Source organism: Scylla paramamosain, chromosome 22 (assembly GCF_035594125.1).
Source record: "Scylla paramamosain isolate STU-SP2022 chromosome 22, ASM3559412v1, whole genome shotgun sequence".
NCBI classification, from domain to species: domain Eukaryota; kingdom Metazoa; phylum Arthropoda; class Malacostraca; order Decapoda; family Portunidae; genus Scylla; species Scylla paramamosain.
Genome location: NC_087172.1, coordinates 713,815 through 725,391, shown reverse-complemented (window position 1 = coordinate 725,391; position 11,577 = coordinate 713,815). Strand labels below are relative to the sequence as shown.

The 11,577-nt window shown below is 46.8% G+C and overlaps 1 protein-coding gene across 4 annotated transcripts; it reads left to right on the top strand.

Annotated features, from left to right (window-relative positions):
- The first annotated feature begins 498 nt into the window (after nt 1-498).
- LOC135111394 (acetylcholinesterase-like) lies at nt 499-10,261 on the top strand. Of its 4 annotated transcripts, none has more exons than XM_064024640.1 (9): nt 499-719; nt 1,598-1,784; nt 3,861-4,033; nt 4,477-4,654; nt 5,756-6,075; nt 6,974-7,109; nt 7,397-7,532; nt 8,230-8,337; nt 8,663-10,261. In XM_064024640.1, exons 3-9 carry the CDS (start codon nt 3,989-3,991, stop codon nt 8,829-8,831), a joined length of 1,092 nt encoding a protein of 363 aa, XP_063880710.1. In that variant the 5' UTR covers nt 499-719; nt 1,598-1,784; nt 3,861-3,988; the 3' UTR covers nt 8,832-10,261. The 4 variants fall into 4 exon arrangements, with proteins under 4 accessions (XP_063880710.1, XP_063880709.1, XP_063880707.1 ...); XM_064024639.1 differs by having other exon boundaries at nt 5,753-6,075; XM_064024637.1 differs by having other exon boundaries at nt 4,477-4,660; nt 5,753-6,075.
- Nucleotides 10,262-11,577: the final 1,316 nt, after the last annotated feature.

Below are 11,577 nucleotides of genomic sequence, written 5' to 3'. Positions count from 1 at the left end.
TCCTCCTCCTCTCCTCCTCCTCCTCCTCCTCCTCCTCCTCCTCTCCCTCGTCCACTTCCTCTTCCTCCTTCGCCTCCTATCTATCTATCGTTCCAATGTGTCATACTAGAATACGCAGTGCAGCTTATCAGAAACAGTCTTATAAGGGACACTGGTTTTGAAGCTAATCTTTGTTTTTCCTTTGTGTTTCGTGTTTCTTTATGTTTCTCCTCCTCCTTTTCCTCCTCCTCCTCCTCCTCCTCCTCCTCCTCATCCTCCTCCTCCCATTCCTTTTCTGCGTCTCTTTTTATCTTATCTCACTTGTTTTTCCCCTTCCACTTTCTCTTCTTACTTCCTGCACTCTTCCTGCACTCTCAACGCGCTTAACCTCCTCTTCTTCCTCTTCTTCCTCTTCCTCCTTCTCCTCCTCCTCCTCCTTCTCCTCCTCCCCCAGCATGACACCAACAAGTGCCACACACGGAGGCACTGAGGGGGCGGGCAGCAGCTGGCGGCCACACACACAAGCTCCCGTTGCCACATCTCTCTCTTCCAGCTAGAAGGAGAAAGAGGGCGAGGAAGTGAAGGGCCCCGCCGGAGGAAGATGAACACCTCCCTGCCCCTGCTTCTCTACATCCACGGGGGCTCCTTCTACTCCAACGGAGGGCGACTCTACCCTGGGGAGAAGCTGGCGTCCCTCGGAATGGTCGTTGTGACTATTAACTATCGCCTGGGGCCTTTTGGTGCGTATGTACGTTTGTGTGTGTGTTGTGTGTGTGTGTGTGTGTGTGTGTGTGTGTGTGTGTGTGTGTGTGTGTGTGTGTGTGTGTGTGTGTGTAGATAAGGGTATGAGTGATGGTGTGTGTGTGTGTGTGTGTGTGTGTGTGTGTGTGTGTGTGTGTGTGGCTATAGCTGCGGGTGAGGATATGGGCGAAGGAGAATGATGAGTGGAGTGAGTGAAGACGCCTCGCAGGAAGGCTCGCCTGGCTGGGTCCACCCTTAACAAGAGGCATGAAAAGGATGACCGTCTTGTGATCATCTGTAAAGGGCTTCATTCTGACATACACTCACACACACACACACACACACACTCTCTCTCTCTCTCTCTCTCTCTCTCTCTCTCTCTCTCTCTCTCTCTCTCTCTCTCTCTCTCTCTCTCTCTCTCTCTCTCTCTCTCTCTCTCTCTCTCTCTCTCTCTCTCTCTCTCTCTCTCTCTCTCTCTCTCTCTCTCTCTCTCTCTCGTCTCTCTCTCTCTCTCTCTCTCTCTCTCTCTCTCTCTCTCTGTGTGTGTGTGTGTGTGTGTGTGTGTGTGTGTGTGTGTGTGTGTGTGTGTGTGTGTGTGTGTGTGTGTGTGTGTATGTATTCTGTATCCATCCTGCTGCTCTTTCACACGTAGTTCATTATTAGCAGTAAAAAGATAAACAAATACCCTCATTACAAACCGATAACGTTCTCTCTCCTTCCCTACTTTCAAAAGACTCCACTAGTTGAAGTGACGCAGGTCAATTTTAAGGACGTTTTTATGGTTTTAGTGGCATATCAATAAGATTTCTACATTATTAACAGGCAAAACGTTTCAGTATACACGCCTCTTTCTCTCATGTCCCTCTCCCCTTCCCAGGGTTCCTGTCCACGGGTGACGAGGCAGCGCGTGGTAACTGGGGACTTTTGGACCAACGCCTCGCCCTCCTGTGGATTAGAAGTCACGCCCGTGCCTTCGGGGCCTCCCTTACTAAGGTGCTCCTACTGGGGAAACTCCGCGGGGGCAGCCTCAGTCATCCTGCACCTAGTGTCACCGCTGTCTAGTGGTGAGTGGCAATGCTGGGGTGGGTGGCGGAGGGTGTTAGTACAGAGGTCGCTGGTGTACTAAAGTGGATGCAAGCTGAGGACTTCTGTGTGGGAGAGATGAACAAGTGACAAAGTGTGTGTGTGTGTGTGTGTGATGTGTGTGTGTGTGTGTGTGTGTGTGTGTGTGTGTGTGCGTCTGTGTGTGTGTGTTGTGTGTGTGTGTGTGTGTGTGTGTGTGTGTGTGTGTGTGTGTGTGTGTGTGTGTTGTGTGTGTGTGTGTGTATGGAGAGATAGATAGATAGATAGATAGATAGATAGATAGATAGAGAGAGAGAGAGAGAGAGAGGAGAGAGAGAGAGAGAGAGAGAGAGAGAGAGAGAGAGAGGAGAGAGAGAGAGAGAGAGATGAGAGAGAGAGAGAGAGAGAGAGAAGCACTAACCATCACAATTTTTTTTTATCCTCCATCCTGCAAAGACTCAGAATCACCTTACGTGAGTTTCGGATAATTTCTAAACACTAAACTAACCTGACCTCTTAAAATTGAGTTTTCTACGCACTCTTCACACCACGCCGCGCAACCAGTATAGTAAGCATCCTTCTGGGACTGGAAGTGTGAGTCTCGCGTGCCGTCTGTGGGAAGTGAACACAGGAATGCGCTGCACCAGAACACGAGCAGCACAGGGAGGCGACACACTCCACGGGAACGCTGCGGCGCTTTTCAGTATATCGTGTCCCAGAGGGGGTGGGGGGGAGATCGGTCCTTAAACAAAGGCTCCAGTCAAGTTACCGAAGCCATACTGTTTGTTACCTGAGTGTTATGAGCGCCACGTGTTGGTGTCGTGAAGCTGTCTTGGCGTGTTTGGTGAACATACTGCGTGTTATGCTTGATCCTCATTTCCTGTGGCAAACTGCGGCTGCTTGGGTTGCTAAAGTTGGCTCAGTGGCTCAGATAATGAGGGAGAGAGCGAGTGGTGAGGGAACAGCGGCCCCCCTGTCACCCGCACGCCACCGCGATGACAAACAGGCGCATGCCGGCACACACACACACACACACACACACACACACACACACACACACACACACACACACACACACACACACACACACACACACACACACGCACACACACACACACACATACACAGGGACAAACTTTCACCTGTGTTTTTCTCTTCCTTTTTTGGAGTTTTAGCCATCTAAAAATATCGTTATCTATAAATTACTGAAGGAAAAACACGTGGGCAGACTCCATCAACATATTATTTTAATTACTCAGTATAAATGTTTTGAGTTGAGGACAAACCACTTGCTGAATTCCTTCCCTTTCATTACAACTCCTCCACATCACGTGTCCACCTAATTAATGAGCCACGACTGTACTCTGACCTTTTGCCTTCACCTGCTATTTGTGTGGGACGTGTCGCTACCGCACGCCACCCGCGCCGCTCCCGCTAGGCCTCTCTGTCTGTCTATATGTTTACCTCTCTCTGTCTGTGTTTCTGTCTGTCTATCTATTTATGTTTATCTACCAATTTATCTATTTATCTATCTACCTATCTACCTACCTACCTACCTATCTGTCTATCTGTCTATCTATCTATCTATCTTTCTATATATCTATCTATCTGTCTATCTATCTATCTATCTATCTATCTATCTGTCTGTCTATCTGTCTATCTTTTTACATGTCTATCTGTCTGTCTGGTTATTTAGGTTACCATTTATCTGTCTATATAAACATATACCTTCCAACACACACACACACACACACACACACACACACACACACACACACACACACTGACACGCGCGCGAGGGTGAAGTGTGTTCCGGGGCGAGGGTTGGGACGCGGCGGCCTGGCTGGGTGGCTGGGTTGCTGGCGGTGACAGCTTGCAATCCAAGTCTTTTGTCTTGAAGTAATTAACGGTTGGGTTGCTATGGAGGACGGAAGCTTTTGGCTTCACGCACTTCCGTCTCCCTAGTTAACCAGGTACGGGTCCTCGCCCCCCACACGCCTCCTTCTCCTCCACACTGACACACCGGAACACCAACATAAAGCCGCTCCCCCAACTGGTACCTCTCCCTCTCCTCTCAGGCCTGTTCACCCGCGCCGTGGCACTCTCTGGCTGCGCCCTCGCCCCGTGGTCGCTGCAGACGCGGCCGTTGCACTTCGCTCAGAAGCTGGCGACGGACGTGGGGTGTTCACAAAGCGACACGCGGGAAATGGTCAACTGCCTCAGGATGACGGATGCTGACGCCATCAACAAGGTCAGCGGCGCCCCCTACTTCCCTGTCCCGCCTCGGCACGCTGGCCCGGCACACTGTTGCTTTGCTGTCACTCACGTACACTCGTGGTTCTCCTCCTGATGTTCTTCACTTTTGTTTATCTTTACACCTTGTCATGATTTCTGTTTAGATACACAGTTTTTCCCAGTAGTTTGCCCAGTCTCGCCCCACAGATAGATAGATAGACAGATGAATAGATTATTGACTACAGTTTCAATATACACATTCGTAGGAAAAAGCATACGATACTTCTGAATGTATATACTTGACAAGTACACACATATAGTTAAAACAACCATACTCCATACAATAATAAAGCACAGTGCAAAATACGAAATACAGATACAGTACCTCTGTCTCCCCATGGCCGCTGTATTACCTCGTCCCCCCTCCCCTCCCCTTACCTCATCCTCCTCCTCTCTCAGGTGTACGGCGAGAAGTACGTGCAGGACGGCTTGTGGCTCGCGTTCGCGCCGGTGGTGGAGGGGGAGCAGCCCGACGCCTTCCTGCCCCACCCCCCTCGTAGGCTGATGGAGGAGGGCCGCCTGACGCCCGTGCCGCTGGTCATGACCCTCACGAGGGACGAGGTCACCATCTGGTTCAGTAAGAGTAAGACGACTCTCTCTTTCCACTCCTTCATTTGTCATCCTTCAGTGTCCCATCACTCCACTTCACTCCACTATACATTGACTTCATTGACTCCAGCCTCCACTCCACTACACACTGACTCCAGCCTCCACTCCACTACACACTGACTCCAGCCTCCACTCCACTACACACTGACTCCAGCCTCCACTCCACTACACACTGACTCCAGCCTCCACTCCACTACACACTGACTCCAGTCTCCACTCCACTACACACTGACTCCAGCCTCCACTCCACTACACACTGACTCCAGCCTCCACTCCACTACACACTGACTTCAGCCTCCACTCCACTACACACTGACTCCAGCCTCCACTCCACTACACACTGACTCCAGTCTCCACTCCACTACACACTGACTCCAGTCTCCACTCCACTACACACTGACTCCAGTCTCCACTCCACTACACACTGATTCCAGTCTCCACTCCACTACACACTGACTCCAGTCTCCACTCCACTACACACTGACTCCAGTCTCCACTCCACTACACACTGACTCCAGCCTCCACTCCACTATACAGTGACTCCACCCTCCACTGCAATTCACACTGACTCCACCCTCCATGCATTTGCTCTTCTCTCCCTCATCCCTCTCCAAGTTCTTCACGTCTTGACGTCGTACGTAGACTTAAATAATCTTACCTTGTCTCCATTCTTTACTTTCATTTTTTTATTATTTAAATGAGTAATACAACCTGAACCGGTTTTTATTATTATTATTATTATTATTATTATTATTATTATTATTATTATTATTATTATTATTATCATCATCATTATTATTATTACTTTACTTCCTGCATTTTTTCCTCTTCATGCTACACTCCATATTCAGATGTTATCTTTCTACCTTTCTTAGCGTGGATATTTTACTCAAGAGATTACACATTTGCATTAAATAGATCAATAGGAACACTCTGATGGACAATTCAGGTTTTGTCGCATCTACGAGTAAGCTTTACTTGACAGGGAATTCAGGTTTTGTTGCCGCCACGTCTGCGCTCCTTCACTTTTCTTTGCCCATACAAGTCCTGACTCGCTCCTCCTCAGCAGGACAGAGTGACATCACCCTGGAGGACGCTGAAAAGTGGATTGACATGCTCATGAAACAGAAATACCCCGCGCTTGAACCTCTCGCCCTAGCAGCCGTCATGCACGTTGTTCGCGCCTCTTACCTCTACGCCCGCGGCCACCTTGCTAACTCCACCACCACCACTACCACCACTACCACCACCACCACTGCCATCACCCCCACCGACGTCACCACCACTGCCATCACCCCTACCGACGTCACCACCACCGCCTCCAACACGACGAGCAACAGTAACAGCACCAGGGGACGCTCCATGGCCCTCACTAAGGTCGTGGCCGATGTGAGTACTTAGTGAACTGTAGCTTGTATAGAAGGCGCGAGAGCAGATTGTATAGGGAGGAATATTCAGAGCAGAGATGAACAGTGACTGAATGAGGATTTACTGCAAGGAATTACAAAGGATTCCAAACAGCAGTAGATTTTCAGATGCTTGTGTAGAGGGATATATCGAGAGTAGAATAAGCACTGAATTATCGAGGAATAGCAGTTTTCTTACAAAAGATTGCCAAGGATTTCAGACAGTTGCAGATATGTAGGTTGGGCTGTTTGATTTCACCACAGTAACCTACGTAACCGCGGCATGTAGGGGCGGGACATGAGAATAGCTTATGTAAGGGGAGATACTGAGAGCAGGGGTGAACAGTGACAGAGCGAGGAACAGCCAAGTTTCTTTCTAAATCTAAAGTATGACAGCAAAACAATTATCACTGTAGAACAAGAGCAAGGAGGTGTGGTGGAGAGTATAAATGTTTGTTGTGTGATAATGTGCTGTGTGTATAGTGAAGGTGGAGGCACAGAATGGAGAATGAGGGGTATTGGAAGGAGGGGGAGGAAGCATTAGAGGAAAACAAATATCACTGCAAAAGAACAAGATGTGGTGGAGAGTATAAATGTTTGTTGTGTGATGTGATGTGTGCATAGTGAAGGTGGAGGCACAGAGTGGAGACTGAGGGGCATTAGAAGGAGGGGAGGAAGGGATCAGCCTAGTCAGATAGATAGATAGATCTATTGACCACAGAATCACATATAAAAAGCCTTTAACTGCTAGTAGATCCAAATTGAAATACTTGAAACGTACAAAACTTCAACATGAAAAATAGATAAATAAATAGATAAATAAATATACTTCAACTCAATCCACCTGATATGAGATTCTGATCCTTAATGACCTGTTGCAGCTGATCTCTGACCTCGGGCTGCGCGTGCCGTGCGTGGAGGAGGCGCGGGTCCTCAGTCGCTGGACCACCATCTACCTGGCCGAGTTTTCCTACTCCTCGCAAGACGACGTGCGTGTCGGCGGTCAGGAGTGGATAGGTGAGCGGCGTGGCACGTTCCTCGCACACTGGTGCTGACCTCTCCCCGTGAAGAACATTAGAGGAGTATATAGTGTATGGAGAGGTCATAGAGGGAGCCAGCTTTGTAGAGGGAAATTGTGACTCAGAGTTTGCAGTGCATGGAGGGAGTCTGATTTGTAGAGAGAAATGGTGACTCAGTGTTTACTGTGACTCAAAGTTTACAGTGCGTGAAATCATCATGCAGAGACTTTGTTTTGTACAGGATAAAGTTGACTGAAATTTTACAATGACTTCCCATCCCCACAGGGTCTTACCACGAGAGCGAGCTTCAGTTTGTGTTTGGCCTGCCTTTCCTGGGTCTCGTCAACACTCTCAGGAGCCCGCAAGACCGCTCCGTGGCCGCCACCTTCATGAAGCTCCTCGCATCCTTCGCACACTCAGGGTAAGGCCCGTATTCTGAAACATTTCTGCGCCGTACACCCACTACTTTCAAAAGGCTCTAGTTGATGTTACACAGGTTTTAAAGGATATTTTTATGGTTCCTGTGATAGGTAAAAAGAACTTCTACACTAGTAGTAGGAGAAACACTCTTGAGAAACCGGCAAATCATCTCTGTGGCCTTTGTCGTGGTGAAAAAGCAAAGCATTTCAGAATACGACTGTAGGCCGTTAGCGTGTCTTCTGAAACACTTTGCTCTCTCACCACGATTATTGTCAAAGGCCACAGAGATGATACATTAGTTCTCAAGTATGTTTTCCCTGTCAATAACGTGGAAATCTTCTTAATCTAGCACTAGAACCGTATAAACACTCAACTAGAGCCTTTTGAAAGTAATGGAGGTGTAGCGCAGAAGTGTTTCAAAATATACTGCTACGCAAGGTGCGTGAGGCGGGTCAAGGAGAGGTGGTCTTGTGCAGTAAATCTGAGTAGAGAAAGATGAATTTTGTGGAAGAAGGAAACACTTGAGGACTGTAACGGGTGACGGTAATTCATAAGGTAATATTAGTTTTGTACGATATTCTCTCTCTCTCTCTCTCTCTCTCTCTCTCTCTCTCTCTCTCTCTCTCTCTCTCTCTCTCTCTCTCTCTCTCTCTCTCTCTCTCTCTCTCTCTCTCTCTCTCTCTCTCTCTCTCTCTCAGGACCCCCGAACTATCAGGAGTGGTGTGGCCAGCCTACAATCAATCCCACTTGGTCCACTTGCAAATGAGCGACAGCCTCAGTTTGGGATACAACCTGGTGCAGCCGAGGTACGGTATGAGTGTGTCAGGTCGCGCCACGCCACACCACATCTCTTCACCGCACCGCTTCACCACAACACAATGTCGCCATCACGCTGCTTCACCACCACATCTCATTTTACTATACCACACCGCCGCTCTGTACACCTCATCAATTTATCTTTTGTCATTACGTTCTGAATTAAAAGTGATATGAGTGGTTATATTAATGGAAAAAATATGTGTATGAAAAACTAGTAGTAGTAGTAGTAGTAGTAGTAGTATAAACTGCAGTAGCATTATTAATATAAGCAGTAGTAACATCAGCAACAGCATCACAAGTGGCTGGTTTCAGATTGTGTTTCTGGGAGGAGCTGATCCCTCTTCTGACGCTGTGGCCGATCACGCCCCCGAAGGACGACCGTAGCGCCTCCTCCTGCCTCGTCCCGACCTTACCTCCCTCCCTTCTGGCCTCCTTATCGCTCCTCATCCTCCTTCTTTTTCTCAGAGACCGGCTCACCTAGATTTTTTTTTCACCCCGCAGAGTTGCACCTCATACACTCATATTTTCTGCATCGTTCATAACAGTTGATGTTTTGCTAAGCAGTGGCGGTTCCAGTTTTTCTGGTTTAGTCGGGTGAAAGGAAGCGGAAGTCGTCATGTTGGTTGAAAACTCACTCATACACGTGTTATAATGAGCGTATTAATGTGGTATTCAGGCTGGGAGCGTAAATACAACTACTACCACCTTAGTAAACGTCTGTTATGTTTCATTTACTTCTAATCTCGGTTCGTTCTCTATCATCATGTTGTATTTATGAATATTATCAATTTCTACATATCACGAGTTTCATCTTTAGCAGTTAAGAAATCAGGAAATGAAATGGTTATGCTTTCGTGTCCTTTCAGCAAGACGAAAAGTGAGTGATGTGCGGTGTTCCTGCTGCTGGTGGTGTAAATATTATGGTACAACAACATTATACTGTCGATGTTTTGAATAGTCGGTGTTTTCCGAGAACATAGTTTTCTAGAACTGTGGAGCTTGAAGACAATGTTTTATTAATCAGTGTTAAGAAAATGTTATGTTTAGATTCAAATCAATGTACTATAGCATAAAAATGTAGGGAATTTGATGATGTCCCTTCTCTATAACTTTCGTGAAATAGTTTCTTGGTGAATTTCATGGTGACGACGAGAGTGTTGCTTTCATCAGCCTCATTTACTGGTTAGTCTACACATCATTTTATATGCATGACATCGCTGCTTGGGTTCAATACGTGTTGTCTGTGTTAGCTGTGGTGCCTCTCCTCTCCTCGAGGGGAGTCATCGTGCAGAGGGACAGGCGGCTGTTCTGCCTGTCACGGTCATCGCCCCACCCACTGAACAATCACACCTCGCCGTGATCACTTATGCACTCCCACACAGAATTATACAGACGCACAAGACACGACACACTACACACAACGCTGCTAATCGACGCCACCTCCTCGATGATGGAAAGAAAAGACGACCTTCCTCAGAGGGCTCTATGAGGGAAAAACTAAACAACAACAACCTCCACTCGTTGCAACACTCCAAGAGGCTCCAAACACTCCAGGGACACGTGACACCTCTTTGCTTGGGCGTGTGCTGGATGCTGCGTGGCACAGTACCTGGTGTCCTTCATTCTGCTGCGTACGGCGCAGAGGAGCGCCGTACGCGTCACCACTGGCTGGCGTGCCACAGCACACCGATCCCTGCCACACTGGAAAACTTCATCCTAGACATTAATATGCACAAAGAAATATGATCTACAAAGTGTCTTTTATATTGAAAACTCACAAGATTAGTGATCAAGTACATTACAAATCAACCCAGCTATAATTTTAGTGTCACCAAGAGAGTGAAATATCACCATCCACTGTAAATAACGATATTGTAAATTTGTATGTACAATTATTATACTGTACTATGCATATGCCATATTATTATACCGCAATACATCATTAACACTTCCCGCCTTGGATCGTCCCTGGTTTCAATCCAGTTCCTTCTCCCGACGCCCTCCATTGGAGGGCGTATAAGTTCTGCTTCCTTAGAGTTACAATTTCTTCTTCTTCTTCTTCTTCTTCTTCTTCTTCTTCATCGAGAGAGAGAGAGAGAGAGAGAGAGAGAGAGAGAGAGAGAGAGAGAGAGAGAGAGAGAGAGAGAGAGAGAGAGATGGCATCTTGCGGTTCTTATTCTACTATACTTACTATACTACTCTACTACAAGTTTACTATAGTGCTTCTGTCAAGGAGATACACCACCACTGTGAGAGCGGGTATCGAGGGAGGACGGAAAACGAAAAACAAAAGTATGGTGGAGATAACATTCTGAAAACGTTTTGCTTTCTCACCATGACTTTTCAAAGGCCACAGAGATGAATAGTCGGGTTCTCAAGACTTTTTTTTAGTGTTAATAATGTAGAAATCATGTTAATCTACCACTAAAAACAAAAAAAATAAATAAATAAATAAAAACCCTTGAAACTTCAACTAGAACCTGAAAGTAAAGGGTATGCAGCGCAGAAGTGTTTCGGAATATATCTTGTATATATCTCTCTAGGATCTCTGTGTCAGGCATCAGCAGCCCCTCCTGCTACTGTTGCACAAGCGTCCTCCTCTCTGTCATCACTGTGCATCAGGTAACACGTGTTCCTGGTTCAATATGCCTTGTGCATTTTATTGGTATACTTTGATCAGGACCAACTCCTTCATAACTAGCGTTTAGTGATGTCACGGATGGGAATTAATGCTCAGTTTCTGTTATTAGGGAAGAAGAGGGAAGGAAAGGCTTTCGTTTGAAGACGTAGTGAAAGAGTCATCAGGCAGGATAATGCTCCACCATGGGGGTGAAGTCGCTGCAACCTTAGCGAAACCTGAATGCCCCACACCCAAGATTTATAGTGCAATATTCTAGCCCAACACTAGTTAACGGGAGGATTTGGCATGCTGTCACAAACCCCTCTGTAATCTGAACTAATATTACATAAGTACATCGAAAATATCCAATGGCGTATATGATATTTACGTCTTTTATTCCATTTCAAAGGTCCGTGTTTAGTATGAACTCATTCTGAACTGATTTAGACCTGAACTGATATTAACCTTATGTGTTTTATGTTTACTGAACATAAATGGATGAAACAAGATAATTCAGGCAGACTACAGGAGCCAAAGGAGGTAGAGATGACAGGAAAGAAAGTCAAGATTAGCGTGGCAGATTAGAACAAAGGGTTAAGACCACTAA